The sequence below is a fragment of the Papilio machaon genome, chromosome 19 (assembly GCF_912999745.1).
Source record: "Papilio machaon chromosome 19, ilPapMach1.1, whole genome shotgun sequence".
Taxonomy (NCBI): domain Eukaryota; kingdom Metazoa; phylum Arthropoda; class Insecta; order Lepidoptera; family Papilionidae; genus Papilio; species Papilio machaon.
The window spans coordinates 6817340-6834037 of NC_060004.1; the positions used below are offsets into that span (position 1 = coordinate 6817340).

General features: G+C 34.9%; 2 protein-coding genes across 2 annotated transcripts; both read left to right on the forward strand.

Moving 5' to 3' along the window:
- The first annotated feature begins 1283 nt into the window (after positions 1-1283).
- LOC106715590 lies at positions 1284-8428 on the forward strand. Its single transcript, XM_045682542.1, has 5 exons — positions 1284-1349; positions 4632-4911; positions 5741-5887; positions 6110-6220; positions 8113-8428. Exons 2-5 carry the CDS (start codon positions 4632-4634, stop codon positions 8274-8276), a joined length of 702 nt encoding a protein of 233 aa, XP_045538498.1. The 5' UTR covers positions 1284-1349; the 3' UTR covers positions 8277-8428.
- Positions 8429-13698: 5270 nt separating this feature from the next.
- LOC106715610 (zinc finger protein 675) lies at positions 13699-15980 on the forward strand. Its single transcript, XM_014508933.2, has 2 exons — positions 13699-14641; positions 15041-15980. The coding sequence occupies exons 1-2, from the start codon at positions 13812-13814 to the stop codon at positions 15924-15926; spliced, it is 1716 nt and encodes a 571-aa protein (XP_014364419.2). The 5' UTR covers positions 13699-13811; the 3' UTR covers positions 15927-15980.
- Positions 15981-16698: the final 718 nt, after the last annotated feature.

Consider the following 16698-nt stretch of genomic DNA (forward strand, 5'->3'; position numbering starts at 1 on the left):
TCGCCGGCGACTCTCTCCGCGCGGAGTAAAAAAACTTAATAAATAGCCTTTGTGTTCATCCAGACCATGTTTTACATCTGTACCAAATTTCATCAAGATCCGTTTTGCCTTTCTGGATATACATTCAAACAAACATCCATCCATCCATCCATATTTTCATCCATCGATCCATCCATCCATCCATCTAAACATTCGCATTTAGTATGAAGTATGATAATAAAGTGGCAAACGAGGGTACGGCCACCTGAATTCACCGAAACAATAGACCTGGACCTGTCTTTAGTCAACGGAGGAGGGGACGTACCGAAAGAGGATAATTCCCCCATCCTATTTGCCCCTCCTCTGCCAAATTCACTTCCTTATAAAAAGAAAAGAGTGGGATTCCTGTCCTAACCACGTTCCTACGTAGACTAAAAGTATTCCTCCAGCACGCACACTCATCAAACGAAACGCAGAATTGCTTCCACTTCACGCATGTCGAGGCGAGGCCAATTCATGCCTCTATTGGACCACTTCTAAATTTATTAGAGAATGAAATCGTAAATCTAGTTACTTCTATGCAAGTAGCCATGCTTTATCAATGTACATATATATATTATCATATCATACAGCTACTGATATGTTGGAAAATTAATCCACAGCAAAGGTAATCTTCTGGTAGCTCAAAAAATGAGCACCAGATGTCGCTGCTCGATAAATGTTATCAGGTAAAAGCTTATGGAAAGCTCTTGATGTGTAGCCCTTATCTTGAGTACACGATTTAGTTCTGCACAGAGTATTATAAATATTAGGTGAATTCACTTTAATAAATTACATTTTTGAAGCTTTTCTTTATGTGCAGAAAAGTCGGAAGGAATATTTTAAATGCAACAAAATACTCCTACTAGTTGAATTATTCTGTCTCTATTAATTCATAGTAAAAAAAGGACGGAAGAATTAGGAAGGAATTTGAATAAGAATTTAAATAGGAAGAGATTCCTTTTCTTTTTTTCCTCGCCTCTGTTTATTAAATGTGCATCTCACAAGGCGTTAAGTGTGTTTTAGTCACTTCTTATATATAAAATCCTCGTGTCACGGGGTTCTAACTTTAACTCCTCCGAAACGGCTTGACCGATTCTCATGAAATTTTGTGAGCATATTCAGTAGGTCTGAGAATCGGCCAACATCTATTTTTCATAACCCCCCCCCCCCATTTAGTAACTGCGCGCGGACGGAGTCGCGGGAGACAGCTAGTATTCTATAAAAATGTACTCTATAACATATAATACACTATATGTAATGGTATTTTATCAGAGTGTATAATTTGTGGGCAGTGAGGCGAGTGCGCGGGCTGTGCGCAGTCCATAGAGGTTAGTACTTTCATAAATAATAACTTTATAAAATTTTCATTAACCATTCAAAGGATAAAAATAATAATGACAGGCCCATCATGTTAAATAATAATACAAAATCACGATCTTCTACAGTAATGGATGGCTACAAAGGTAGAGGAAGACCGATGAAAGTATAGATGGATTCTGTGAAAGAGGATATGCGTAAAAAGACAGTGAATTCCGATGTGAAGGCTGAAAGAGATTCATGGAAGTGTGATACATACTGTGCCGACCCTCAGGAGGGAAAAGGATAGGTTGGTGTTAAACTACAATTCATCCTACAAAGGGAAATAGTGGATTTGTAGTAGGACGAGATTACGTTGGATTGAGAAAAACTGTATTAAAGAAAATCTAAAAGTTCTTTATGCGGCCTATTATTTAGAAGACTGTAACTAATTCTGTCTATAATTATGGAGAGAAGTAGTGTTTAGTACACAAGACAAGTTGTGTTCTATTTACAAGTTTTTATTACTCATTTTTATTTTTGGTGTATTTTTAGAATTAATTTTTATATTATTTAGCTATTATGTTATACTTAATTTTAAAAAATTCCTCCCAAGTAGGGTTGGCCACAGGCAGGCGGCCGGCCGTAAAAACTTAAGCCAAAACTTTAAGGTTCATAAAACCTTGTGTGCCGACCCTACGTAAGTGGGATAAGGCCAGGGAGATGATGATGATGATGATGATGAAGTAGTGTTTAGAACACTACAGTAATTACCGTAGATATTTAGGCCGAAAAAATTACATTGTAAACAATAATAGACTCTATTGCTATTACTTTTAAAGTACATTTTAGAATCTTAAATACTAACATCTTTACTGTGAAGTTTCTAGGAAGAAAATCTTGCATTAAAACATCTTGTTTTGTCTGTTTTTCAAATACATTTAGTATGTTGTTTATAATATGTTTTGATACAAGTATTTCGACGTTGGGAATAAAAATCAATTGTTTTACATACTTAGAGGTTTTTAAACTGATTTGGAATGGAAACAAATGAATAGATACTTTTTCTTAGTTACGTCCCGATGTCAAATTTAATTTTATTTTAATCAACTGTTTTCATATTATAAAAAATGTATTATAATTCTCATATAACTTCAAATCAAATCAGTCGAAATTCAATCAGTCACAAAAACCTAGCGTTCCCAGGATCTGTGGAGGCGCACAGACGAGATGTGTATATAGAACTTTGTACATAACAAAGGTATATAAACGCGACCGATCAATACACGGCATGTCTCTTTCCTTCTCTTACGTATAGCGATATCTCCTTCAAACCAATAGAGCCTTCGCTCAACTTAGAAGAGCGATAACAACTCCTTTATATCTGAAATTCATTTACGTATTAAATTCTAAGCATGTTTGTAAGATAAATATTTATTTTTATTGATTCTGTGTACTATTATCCTAGTAATGTTATAAATGCGAAAGTTTGGTTATATGGATGGATGGATAGTTGATGGATAAATGTTAGTTAGAAGGTATCTCCAGAACGGTCAAACGGACCTGGATGAAAGGAACTAAAGTACAGAAAAAAGGATTTTTTGATTTAGTGTAAGTATCTAAATGAATGAATTAAAATACAAAAAACACATTATCAAATTAAGGTGAAAAAAAAAGGTAACATTTTTACATTAATGGTTTTCGCATGGGATATCCAGACAGGCAGAAAATCGTTACTTTTTTACTATTTTTATATTAATTTAGAAAAAATAATATAGAAGGCAAACTTTGATGAAAGCGTAAAATTTCACAATCTAGGGCGAGTCGTGACGCACGCCGCCCAACTCGAGTACAGTCAGTAACACAAACCTTTTACCTATGCACATTTAATTTTTTAATTATTATTTATATCCCTATTATCGACGAATATCATAAATAGTTAGATTATTTTTAATTACAATAAAAAATATGAATATATAATATTCTCCGAAAAAAATTAATTAAATAAAAATGTTTGTAAAATCTGTATTTCCACTAACAACATAAACAAATTCTTACAAATATTGTAATATTAAATAATATTAAAGTTTAATAAATATTTCGACTTTAATAATAAAAACGTTAAAAGCTTGTGTTAACGACAGTACATATTCGTTTGTATTTGCCCTCGGGAGCTTCAATAGCATCTATCTTTGCTCCAGTTTGCACTTTGTCTTGGAAATGCGGAGTTTTACATCAAATGTAAGTAACTAAAACGAAGTACAAATATATTCGGGCATTGAATTTACTTCATCATGTAGAAATGCCGTAATATTTTATTGTGGTTAACTAAGATACGAATAGATAATAATAGAATATACTAAGACGGGTTATTAAATAGTTTATATCCATTCCAATATGAAAAATAAACAAAATTAAAACGGATATATTTCATAAAATGTTTTGAAACTAACTAAATATAATAAAGAATTCAACTTACAACTAAGTTATGTGGAATTGATGTAAAAAAAGATATCTATGTTTTTGTAAGTTAGGCCTTTCGTACACAAGGCGTTGTAAATTGTCGAAACCTGCCGAAGTTAGTCACTAAGCTTACGCAATATGATGACATAGAGTCATACTTTTTTTTTCTTAAGTCGCCAAAACCAATTACTCGCCTCCAGTGGTCCTAGCACGATTTTTTGTGATAATAATATCGTTATTGTCAATTCTGTCAGAATAAGTAAATTTTTAGTGTACTTTAAGATATGATGGCGATTTAAAAAAATCGTGCTAGGCTCCACTATCTGTCAAGATGGTCGTGAGAAAAATCGCTGCAATTTTCAAAATGGCGGAGCTAATCTATACAGTTGACATGTCGCTATGCCTGTAATGATTGTTGTGTACAGCGCGCCCAACGCTATACAATATAAGTTTCGAAGATCTACGTTGCCTTGTACTAAAGGGTTTATACTTTTAACTACAAAATGTACCCTATGGTAATATTAGAATGATTTTTCCTGTGGATTTTGCCTTCGGGAATCTATAATTTCAGTAGTCCGGGCTACAGTTAAACATGCTAGCAGCAAAGCATTTATATCATACTTGCAGGATAAATTTAGACGTTTCTGTCTATCTGTGTATAATTTAAATATTTCTTCTTTCTAAGAAATAAAGCAAATAAAAAAAAGTAAAGTAAAAACATCATAATAAAAACTTTCTTATTCCAAGTAACAAAGCTCAATCTTTCCTTTGTGGTGCAACATAGAACGGAAAAACAATAAAATCTGACTAAACAAAGACTTTTATTTTTAATCTAAGCTTTTGTTTCACAGATGAAGGCAAAAACGATTCTCACCCTTGTGGGCGTGTGTTGTTTTACGTTCGCCCTCTGCACCTCCGGGGGCGGGGTGACGGATGGGGTGGTAGAAGAGCCAATGGGGCTCGAGCCGGCCGGAGAGGGAAAGAGAGAGGTTCAGAGGCCGGAAGTGGTCCTTCAGCTGAAGTACGACGGAGGGGCGTTGAATAGGATATACCTCGCGCAGTTCAGACAGGGCCAGAGGGCGCCCTCAGTGCCGACCCGGACCGATCTCTGTGCGGACCTTTGTCACGCAGGTTTTAGTTTTTTTTTTTAATTTTTTTTTTTGTTTGTTGGTCGTCTTGTGTTGCATTCAGCCAGTTTTTCTTCATATGGCGCTAACGTCTTCAGATCGGTAAGTGTTTAACATTTCAAAAATTGTATTACATTATTTTGTAGCTTTGTTAGTGTTATAATTCTTTTCCTTGGTATTACGTTAATTTTAAGGGCCAAAAAATCGTAGTGTTGTAGATAACGTTTATCTTTTTTTTATCAAGTTTTAAGTTTCACGCTATAATTATTTTTTATATTGCAATTTTCTTTTTATAAATCGAGAAGCATATTTTAGTTTTAGCAGTTAGTTTTACCATATAATAAAACTGATTAATTTGTGAATGAAACACAGAAGAGAGATAAAGAATTACTTGATTGTTATTTTCATAGCTAAGGCAATCTATAACAATATTTATCTATTTGATTGTAATCTTGTCACATTCAAGTATGTTTGATATTAGGCCGATTGAGTTCATAGATTCAAAAAAATCCCGTTATTCCTATTGATTCTTTAGATTTAGTCGGTCCAATGGGAAAAAATCCTATTGGGCCGATTGATCGGTTGGTCGAACGAACTAACAGGAAAAACCTACATTCACCGCGTGAATGACTTTAAAAAAGTAAGTTCATTCGATTGGTTCTTTTCTACAGAATATTATAGGACTTTATTTGTTTTTTTACCATAAGCTTTGTATTACCTAAACACGTGATCTTTTTTATTACATAACTTTAGAACACATATGATATTTAGCTATCGGTTGAATCATGTAATGCTTGTTAAATTGCTCGCTGTAATGCATTGCCTGTGTCCAGGTCTGGGCGGCACCGCATGCGGCGCCAGCTGCCCGCAGCTGATGCCGGTGGGTCTTCAGAATGCGCTGTCCGACGGCAACACCACCGATGTAGTGTACGGCAAGCCTAGAGTCTATGTGTGCCCAACTCTCTGCGAGAATCATCTTGGTGAGATATTTGTCAATTGCTAGATGTTTTCCTCTATCGCCGCTATTAAAGTTTGGTAGTAGCCTAAATACATTTTTTCTAGTCCTCATCGTATCTGCGTTAAAAAAAACGGGTACTGCGACTTCCATAGATTGTTTTTGCACTAATGTTAGTTGGCAAAGGTATTTTAGAAATCCTATTGGTGTTAATTAAATTATTACTCAAACGTGTTGATCTACACAGGCGAGCCGTTGTGCAGTTGCAGTGACAGAAACGAGCGGGTGACACGGAAGGAGGTCGACTGGAGCGGAATATGTGATACATTCTGTATCACCGACAGATACGTATTGTCTGGTATGACTTTTTTTTTTTTTTTTTTTTATAGTCTGGAAATGCATTTACGCACCCCTACGCCGGGCTGTGCAATGGCGTAGGGAGTGTGGGACTCGCCGGCCGCAGAAGGCGACCGGAATACCCACTAAAACCAGACTGTCCTCTGACGCGTTACGGCGGGGCCACGGGAAACGCGTTAGCTTACTTCCGTGACCCCGCCTGCGTTTGGCCCTAAGGGGCCCTCAATTTTGAGGCGTGGGGAGAAGGGCAGCAGCAAATTGCCGCCTCCTTCTCCCCACTCTTCTGCGCCGGAGCGGGGGCGCTAGGGGATCCCCTTCGCGCTCCCGCTCCCTCTCCTCCTTCTGCGATATGACAGTTTCGCAGAAGGAGGAGACCGCGTTCCAAGACCTCTCACTTCCCAACATGGCGCGCACGACGGCGGGAAGTGAGAGGTCGCCGCCTATCGCCGCCACCAGGGTGCGGCGCTCTTCTGTCCAGGCGCAGCACACTTCAAGTGTGTGCTGCGCCGTATCCTCATCGGCGCCGCACCCGTGGCAGCGCATCGTCTCTTCCCTTCCGATCCGACACAGGTACCGTCCGAAACAGCCATGTCCGGACAGCACCTGTGTCAGTCGGAAGGTAAGGGAGCCGTGGCTCCTCCCACACCACTCCGGGAGCTGTGGGCGTATGGCCTCTATGGTGCGCACGCCATATTGGGCGTGCGCTAGGCCACTCGCCCAGAGCTCCACGGTCGTCTTTCTCCTCGCCTCCCGGGCGCGGGAGAGCTCCTCTGGAGCCGGGGCTTCGCCCCGAGCTCTTTGTGTTGCCCGCGCCCAGTAGGCTTCGGCCAGCACGCCCGCCTCTATTTCCCACGGAGGGGTGCCGGCCAAAACGCAGGCCGCCGCGTGGCCTACCGTGCGGTAGGCCCGACACGCACGTGCCGCAATTATGCGTTGCGGCCTGCGGAGGAGGGCCCTGTTTGGTGCGTTGAGGGCATTTGCCCACATCGGTGCACCGTACAGGGCCATGCTTTTGACGACCGTGGTGTACAGCAGTCTCGTATGTACACCCGGACCTCTAAGGTTAGGGAGGAGCCTCGACAGGGCTGAGGCCGCTCCCACGAGCCGGGGGGCCAGCGCTCGGAAATGATCGCCGAAGCGCCAGCCCCCGTCGAGGACAAGACCCAGATATTTCATCCGGGCCCTGACTCCGACTTCCTCTTCGTTGACCCGGAGGGTGGCCCCCGCAGGAATCCTCCACCTAGGCCCTTTAAAATAAAGGGCCTCGGTCTTGCTGAGGGCCACTCGGAGGCCTAGCGCCTCGATCCTCCGGGTCAACAACATGGCTCCGGCCTCAGCCCTCCTTTTAAGCCGGCTCCAGGTAGTGTCCCGGACGGCTACCGGCGTGTCATCTGCATAGCAGATGACCGCCATCCGGGACAGCACCTCTCCGCGGATGGCCCAATCGAATCCGATGTTCCACAGGAGGGGCCCTAACACGGACCCCTGTGGAACACCGGAGGCCATCCGCCTTTCCTCACGGCCAGTTCTCCCCATGTAGGACACTACCCGCCCTTGCTTGTCTGGTATGACTAGTCCAATAGTTCCTAACTATATAAATACTGTCATATTAGTCAGACAAAAATTATTAGCCGCTGTACATTGACAGCTTGAAGCAATTGATAATGTCAGAACGCAGAATTCTGCTAGCAGTATTGCCGCCGTTAAAATATGACATACGGCGACCTTTAATTGAAAAATAGAAACAACCTCTAAAATTATTAATTGGAAACAATTGAAAAATTTAGAGGTTGTTTCTATTTTTGAAATTTTTCTATGGGATTTAGTGAAAAAGCGAAATAACCATTATTCGGGCTTTATTCAGCCAGTATATATTGTTAACATTTTGAACAGGTTGTCCAGCATGTCGCGAGAACTATCCGTCGGCAGTAACACCGGAATACGCTATGGTAAGTCGCCTAAACACCGCGGAAAGCTGGTCATCATGGTGCAACGTGCAATGCCGCCAGGGCCAAGGGGGAGCCGCTTGTAACTGCGACCGCGCCCCATTCCAATAGGTCACATAACGCCAATAGGCCATATAACACCAACAGGCCACCAAACACCAATAGGCCACGGAACGCCAATGTGTCGTGCAACGCCAATAGGTCAGCAATGATCATTTATCGGATACAGTATTGCATTATTTACTTAAAAGTATAATTTCTATTGCACGTGTTTCTAATATTTTTTATAGCTTTTTACAATGTTTTTGATTTTCTGTTACATTTTTTAAATCTATTCCACATATCAAAGTCTTAATCACATAAAAATATTGCTGTATATACTTCATTAGTATCTTTAAATGTGATGAAATGGACAGTTTGTTTATTTAATACTTAATTAATAATTACATTACAATCAAGTATAAATGTATAGCTTTTTTAACATAGTTAAAATTTTTAAAGGATATATGACAATTCTTTTTTTTATTTGTATCTTTTTCTCTAGTCATTTATTAAATATTTTTTCATTATTTTATTTTTTTATTCTTTCCTTTCATACCTACCAGTCAATTAAAATCGTCGGCTGAATTATTGAGATTTTTTAAAGGAAACATTGCAAAAAGAAATCGCAATAAGTCAAATGGACCGTTGATGCAAAATTTGTTTCGACTCCCTAAATTTTTCAATTCAAAATATCGTATTACAGTAGATAGTGTTGGTGTAGCCAGTATTATTGAGATTTAATAATATTCGATTTTATTTATTTTTCGGTTTTATTGTAAATAAATTGTAAAATATAATCCGCTCTTTGAGGTTGATAATTAGATACTAATAAATCAATTTAACTCTTTAAAATTTAATAATTTTAACAAAATAAAATTAACATAGAGAAACAAAATTAAGTTCTGTCTTAAATAAATATTTAATTGCTTACCTGACATCAGAAAGTGCTTCAAATTTAATAAAGAGCAAAAAATTACACAACCCTAAAAATTACAACACAATAAAACTTTGGACTTTGTAAAACAAAACATTTGTCCTTAAAAAAAAAAACAATAGACTTTCATGCGGTTTCCCGCCTTAAAATAGACTTAATTAATCAGAACGTATGATGTCACAAGTCCTTGTTAACGTACTTTTTGCGTTAATTGATTGCATAGACTTATTAGATTAAAGACATTCCATAATCATTTCGTTAGTATTTTAAGACATTTTATACTACTTTAATAGTTTATTTTTTTTAATTATTTTACCAAAAGCAATTGTTTTCATCATGATGTGTAGTATTAAAAATAAGCAATACAATTAATAACATTATCTCGTAACTTATAAATAATAGTAACTAAAGTGTAATTAACTTATTTTATAATGTGTAATCATTTTAATAATGGAATGAAAGGGAAAGAATGAAACTTTTTTTTAAAATTTTGGTAAAAGTATAACGCCTGTTTTACATTATGCCAGTACAATAGGACAGTAGCGCTGGTCTCTCATGGATTGTTTGGCTCACTGGCACCAGTTAGTGCTTACATCATGCCAGTTATATACTATCATTGATTTTGAGCGCTACTGTCTTACTGTACTGGCATAATGTAAAACAGACCTAATGTGGATGGATTCAAATGATGAAGGATGTTATGAGAGTGTTAGAATGAGATATTATATTTGTGTGAAAGTTGTATGTAATATTATAATTATTAGCATATAAGTCTCTTTTATAATTCATGTACGGTCATTTATAATTTACAAGATTTATTATTTATAAATACATACTTGTCTAGGGAAATGAATTAAACCTTATTGATAAAAGGTCCTATCTAAATATATTTTATATGCTTTAACCTAATATAACAAGGTTAGTTAGCTGAACTCCACTACTTAATGCCACAAATATTAATTCTGATTTAAAGAACTTTTTAATTATTGAGAACTTTGTTATGTTAATATACTTTATTTCTTTTAATTTTCAATTCGTTTATTTTTATTCAAATTGTATGGGTGTGCGAATGAATGAATTATAAACATCAAGGTTATTGCAACAAAATATAATTGTATCAATGAATATTTCGTATAGAAGCTCCAAATCATTCATATTGTTGCAAATCACCAACAATATGAATGATCTGATTTAAAAAGCCAAACTTTGATAATAATAAAAAATCATGAATTAAAATCTTACAAAATTAAACTAAAAAGACTATTACGTTGACTGCCCATCTCATAGTCGTTTAATAATTATATTTGCAGTCCCTTAGTACAGTTTTCTCATACTTAGAGACCGTCTTAATGGCATTTAATGACAAAGTGTAGTATTGAATTTGTCATTCTTTTGCTCAGCTTAAAAGCTTCGATTCACTTTCGTGAATATTGCAGGCAGTTTGTAAAATAAAAAAAAGTGTCCGAAATATCCCTTATAAGAGGTAAAAGGAGTTTTCGTATATTTTGTTGCACTAACCTCTTTAGTGTTAGGAATCAACCAAGAATTATCACAACAAACTATATCACAAAAGTCTTCCAATAATATATTATATGCTAGTCTTAATTATATATAAAATTTTGTACATAATAATAAAATTAGAAATTACATTACATATATATATTATATAATTATATAAATATGATTAGAAAATAAAATTTGAATTATTAATAATAACTATAATTAACTCTTTATTAGATTTAAATTAAATCATTTAAAAGTTAACATTAATTCTAACGCTAGTTAGAAATGAAATCATTATTGCATAAAATTAAACATGATATAAATTTTGAAATTGCCCGCTTCAAGTATTGTGAAAACGCACAACGATTTACATAAATACGTGTTTCTTCCATTTTAATATATTAATGATAGAATATAAAATACATAAGTATTTATTAAAAACATATAACAAAATATTACCTTGATGCTCTTTAGTTTTTAATAATTAATAATCATTTTAATAAAATATTTTTTTAATGAAAACATTAACAGCGCTAAGCTTCAACTTATATTGTAATCTAAATTAAAAAAAAAAACCTTAGAAATTTAATAATTGTTAACTTCATCAACATTAATTGAAAATATCTAAAACCGTACAATGTTTTTTATATTAGAAAAATAAAATATTGTTCATATTAACGTAGATTTAATAAGTACGACATACGTAGTTTCACATTCATTATCAGCATCAACAGCCTTTATCTGTCCACTTCTGGGAATAGGTTCTTTCCTAATGCCTTCCACAGTACGCGGTCCTCCTTCCGCATCCAACGACTTCCCGCCGTGCGAACTATGTCGTAGGTTCACTTTCACATTCATTTTAACATATAATAATATATAACATTTAGTAAATAATCTTATGTAAGGAAAAATCTGTTGTGCAGACAATAATATTGATAGATGATTTATAATAATTAATTAAAAAGTTATACGTATTTAAGAGTATTTTTAAGCTAAATATGTTAAAGTACATCTATATGCGTACTAAATGTACATTATACATATTAAAGGAAAGCGAGAATTTCGGAAAAAAAAAATTATGAAAGTGGTCAAGACCGCAAACCAACATCTTTTGCCAAATGTGGCGCACAGATGACAGCTGTAATGTATTCTCCATTTTGATCGATAAAAGTTCCAATGGTCCATTTCTTGTTCCTTTTCCCCTACCAACCCTTTTTCAATAACGAAAGGATATGGATTTGGTAGGAACTGGGACTGGTTCTTTGTACTTTGTTCCTCAACTATTTAGCCTGTTGCAAATGTCTATGCGCAGCACTTGCTAGCGATTGCTTTTTTGCCACCTTCTAGAATAAAAAAATATGTAATTTGTTTTAATATAAACTTATGCACATTCTTTTATATAAAAACTAATTGATAGAAAATGAAGTTTTAAAAATATCTACATTCTACTAAAATTTTACTCATCTTACTGTTGGTTAAATTGTAGAAATCTTTAAAAATCAATTTTAGTATTGCTGTGAACGTTAAATGTTTCGTTTGTTGTAATAAATACTTCTTAATCAATAAATAATGTAAAAAAACAAATTTAAGAAGTTAAAACTTCACGAGTTCTTGCGTAGTACGTATAGGTCCATAGTTACTATAGTAATTTTCATTCGTCTATGTAACTAAAAAAATTGTTCTACGTATTTTAGCAATGTCTTTGTAAACAATGTTGTAAACGTGTCGTGTCTGGTGTGTTATAGGTCTGCATCAGTCTACATATATGTATGGCTTATCTTTAATGAATGTATTGTTTTTAACGCCTGTGATACTCTTCAATGTAGCTTACTTCCAAGATTGTATTGTATTGCTTCAAAATTATTTAAATTAATAAAATTATTTCACTGTGTACAATTCATTTCAAATTTTTATACGTAGTTCTCTAAACAAAACAGCAACGAGGATATCTATATATATAAAAGAAAGTGTTAGTTACACTATTTATAAGTCAACATTGGTCGAACTGATTTATCTGAAAATTGATGGGGAGGTAGCTTAGAACTAGGAGACGGACATAGGAACTTTTTTATCTTGTGTGCATTTTTTTATTCCGCGCGGACGAAGTCGCGGGTAAAAGCTAGTTTCTAATAAAAAAGACCCTACACTAAGACGCTACTACTTCTAGAGGTTATTCGAAAATAAGATGTAAAAAATATGCTTAGAGGAAGCGCTTCTGAAATAGTAAATAAGAAGCATTTGAACTTTACATAACTAACCTATATAAGAAACCTTGATAAATAAAAATACTTTGATCTTTATACGTTTGACGAACAGATAATTTGGGTCTGATTTTGTAGAAAAAAATCCCATTTTTTTTCTGGATTAAAAATAAATTAGGAGGAGCATTAGTTAAATGTTAGCACTTATGCTATAAGTTATTCTAAAATCTTATAAGGCCAAGGAAACACGATACTGGTAAAACTGCAGCCTGATGTGGAAACAGTGCTGTGACTGCCGTTGAAAGCAAACTTCGACTGCGCGGAATTAAAAAGATGGCTGGATGTTTGTTAGAAGGTAAATGCAGAACGGCTCAAAGGATCTCGATGAAATTTGTCACAGATGTAAAAAATATTCTGGAAGAAAACATAGGCTACCTATGATCCCGGAAATACGTTTGATTCCCATTTTTTATTCGATAACTCTGGAGCAGAATAAAAAATGTTTGAATTTTGAAGAAATAATGAAATAATACGATAGTAGTTTAGTAGGATCATATAATAAGAGAATGCCATAAATATTTATAAATCTATTGTAAACCGCGCTTTTAAACCTTTCCTTTACAATCTTTACAAAGCTTAGTTCATCTAATATTTAGCATCTTATTGGAGTTTAAATTTTTATCATTTTTTTTTAGATAAATATAATTTGTTGCAAAATAAATTTACTACATATTCAAAAATTTTTATTTGAGCATTCTTCATTTGGGGTATTTCATTGTAGTTGACTTCCAAACGTTTACCGTAAAATGAAATGGAACGTAATCTGAAAAAAAAAAAGAATAGGCTACTAAGATTTGTTGTGTTTGACAATTTGACAAGTTAATTAATCGCGAGATCGCGACTTTACTCAAACCGTGATATTTTATTAGTAGTAAAACAAAATAATAATGTTCTTGTGAATATATAATGGCAAATATAGATCAAACTCATTGTAGATTCTGTGCCGAAACAAAAGCATCCAACAAACTGATAAATCTTGTTAAAGATAGAGAAAAATATGAAGAAATATTGCATAAACTGACCGTCTTGAATGCAGTTTATGTTGATTTTTCTAATAATAATAACAACCTATTACCCAAGACTATTTGCTTAGTGTGTTACGAATCTTTAAATAAAGCAATAGATTTTCTCGAAAAGGTGAAACGATCGCAGGAAGTATTGATAAATTTATTCATAACCAATGACTGCACAAAGACAGATATATCTGACGATGATAGAATGGGTTTCGATGACTACGGTTTACCAGAATCAGTTGGGGAAACTTCACCATTAATTAAACAGGAAGTAAGTTACCCAGAAAATGCAAAAGTAGTTTTAAATTTGGATAACATTACTTATAATGTTTTGGAAGTCAAAGAAGAACTGAAGGTGGAAGAAACAGATAAGGCTCCAGAAAATGTCAGTGAAAGTCCGTCCAATGTAGAGTTCGACAACACTCTTAATGTTCAAGACCTGCTTGGGGCGACGATATGCAATGTGCCATATGAGTCCGATTTAACAATATATGCTAAAGAGGTGACTGATACAAGGAAGAGAATAGTCCCTTTGTGGAAAGACTACCCATGGATATGTGCACACTGCAATATGGAGTTCCTTGATTTACCATCATTACGATCTCATTCCAAAATAGCTCATGGCAAATGTAACGCTTTTGTATGTTTTGATTGTAAGAGCTATGTGAAAAGTGATTTTGAATCCTTTTTAAAGCATGTGCGTAGACACAGGAGAAGATTAAGGTAGAGCATATTTCCTATTTTTGTTGATAAATAACATAATTAAACACTAATTGGTTTATCTTATTGTAAAATGCAATAGTAAAAAATATTTGTTCAGTCTACATCTAAATTCTTTATCAGATAATAAGATAAGACATCATTTTGTATTTCTTGAAATGTTCATAACTCAAAGGCATATTTCCATAATAAATAGTGGAATAACTTACAAAATATATATTTTTTTCAACAATATCTTTTGAACCAAATTCAAACTTTTTTACATCCATACCAAATTTCATCAAAATCCATGCAGCCCTTCTGGATATACCTTTTAACAAAGTAACAACCATTAAAAAGATAAAGTTTACACATAATTTACATATTTAGTTCATATAATATTGCAATTTGTTTTCATTCCAGAAAAAGATGCCACTACTGTGATGCATACATGTCAGAAGATTTATTAAGTACTCATGTTGCACAACATCTTGTTAAATTACAAGTCCCTTGTGACCTCTGCGGGGAGATTTTGAAGAATGAAGAGGCATTACAAAAGCATTTAGGTGATTACAATTCTATGAAACCAAAACGTAAACCTCGGAGAAAACGAGGTACACCAATCACAGTGGCCGAACTAACCTGCGAGTTGTGTAAAAAAGTATACAAGAATCCCAACAGCCTAAGGGATCACATGAAACTCCATACAAACAACCGTACAAAGAACTACACTTGTGACAGATGTGGGAAAATGTTTTACAATAAAGGCACCCTTACATCCCACATTATGTCGCACGATCAGATCCGGCCGCACACGTGCAAGATCTGCAACAAGTCGTTTTTATTTCCAAACATGTTACGCAGACACGTTGACATGCATTCAGGGATCAAACCATTCTCGTGCGAAGAGTGTGGACGTGGATTCAGACTGTTATATCAGCTGAACGCTCACAAAATAATTCACACGGATGCAATGCCTTATGTTTGTGAATATTGTAATAAGGCTTTCCGTTTTAGACAGATCCTTAAAAATCATGAACGACAGCATACCGGGGCTAAGCCGTACGCCTGTCAGATCTGCGGCATGGAGTTTACTAATTGGTCAAACTACAACAAACATATGAAAAGACGGCATAATACTGATACATCTAAGAAAAAAATAACCCCCGAAGGGGTTTTTCCCGTTAACCCACAAACTGGGCAAATTGTACAATTCACAGACCCTGATACAGAGGAGTGGAAAAACAAGATAATGAAACCGGGAAAGAGAGGAAAGAAGAAACTAATAAAGGAAGAGAGTGGAAGTTAATCAAGACATTGTGAAGAGGCTTATAGATTAAAAAAAAAACTATAAAGTATATGATGCCCATCTAGTTAATTAGTTAAATATATTTGATATTTAAATATATCCTCTATTTAAATTGATTTTAGAAAAAATTGTATTCTGACCGAAACAAAAACACGAGAATTGAACACTGACACACTTTGGCCTAGTGGTCCCATTTCTTAAGTACAAAATCCCAAAGCAGTCAACTGGGAATGTTTGAATTTAGTAATATATCAGAAATTAGTTTATAAATGCATTAAAATTTTATTGTGAAAGGAAATTTTATATACAGTGCTAGAAATAGACAATAATTCTTCAATGATTCTTGGATAAAAAGACGAATCGAGAATTTTAACTTTATCTTTAATCTTTAATATTTATGACTATTTGTTTTATTTATATTATTAATTACTCTTCATTGATTGTTAATATTAAACTACTTTACTTTTATGTACATTGTCTTTGTATGCTTTTAAAATGTTTATTGGAATTCATGAGTTTTTACTCAAAAACGCCTTGACATGAATTGCTCTAGTTATTTACTTGGCCATCTTATCAACTAACGTTATACACCAAAGGTTTAAAAAATAGAATTGAAACAAAAGTCCATGGGTAAGACATAAAAAATATGATCTGCAGATCAGGTCACCGCTCACATATGTGAAGCAGATCAGTGAACTGACTCGCAACTCAGCTTAATTTGTATCTGTAAGTTACGTGAGCTGTACTTTTAAACCGGTTTATACCTGATTTA

Bases quoted from the DNA above. Each gene is read 5' to 3' on its own strand.
- LOC106715590 (XM_045682542.1), top strand. From the start codon at position 4,632: ATGAAGGCAAAAACGATTCTCACCCTTGTGGGCGTGTGTTGTTTTACG. The intron at 5,888-6,109 runs GTGAGATATTTG...TGATCTACACAG, and splicing joins TCTCTGCGAGAATCATCTTG to GCGAGCCGTTGTGCAGTTGC. The intron at 6,221-8,112 runs GTATGACTTTTT...CATTTTGAACAG, and splicing joins CGACAGATACGTATTGTCTG to GTTGTCCAGCATGTCGCGAG.
- LOC106715610 (XM_014508933.2), top strand. From the start codon at position 13,812: ATGGCAAATATAGATCAAACTCATTGTAGATTCTGTGCCGAAACAAAA. The intron at 14,642-15,040 runs GTAGAGCATATT...TTTTCATTCCAG, and splicing joins AGACACAGGAGAAGATTAAG to AAAAAGATGCCACTACTGTG.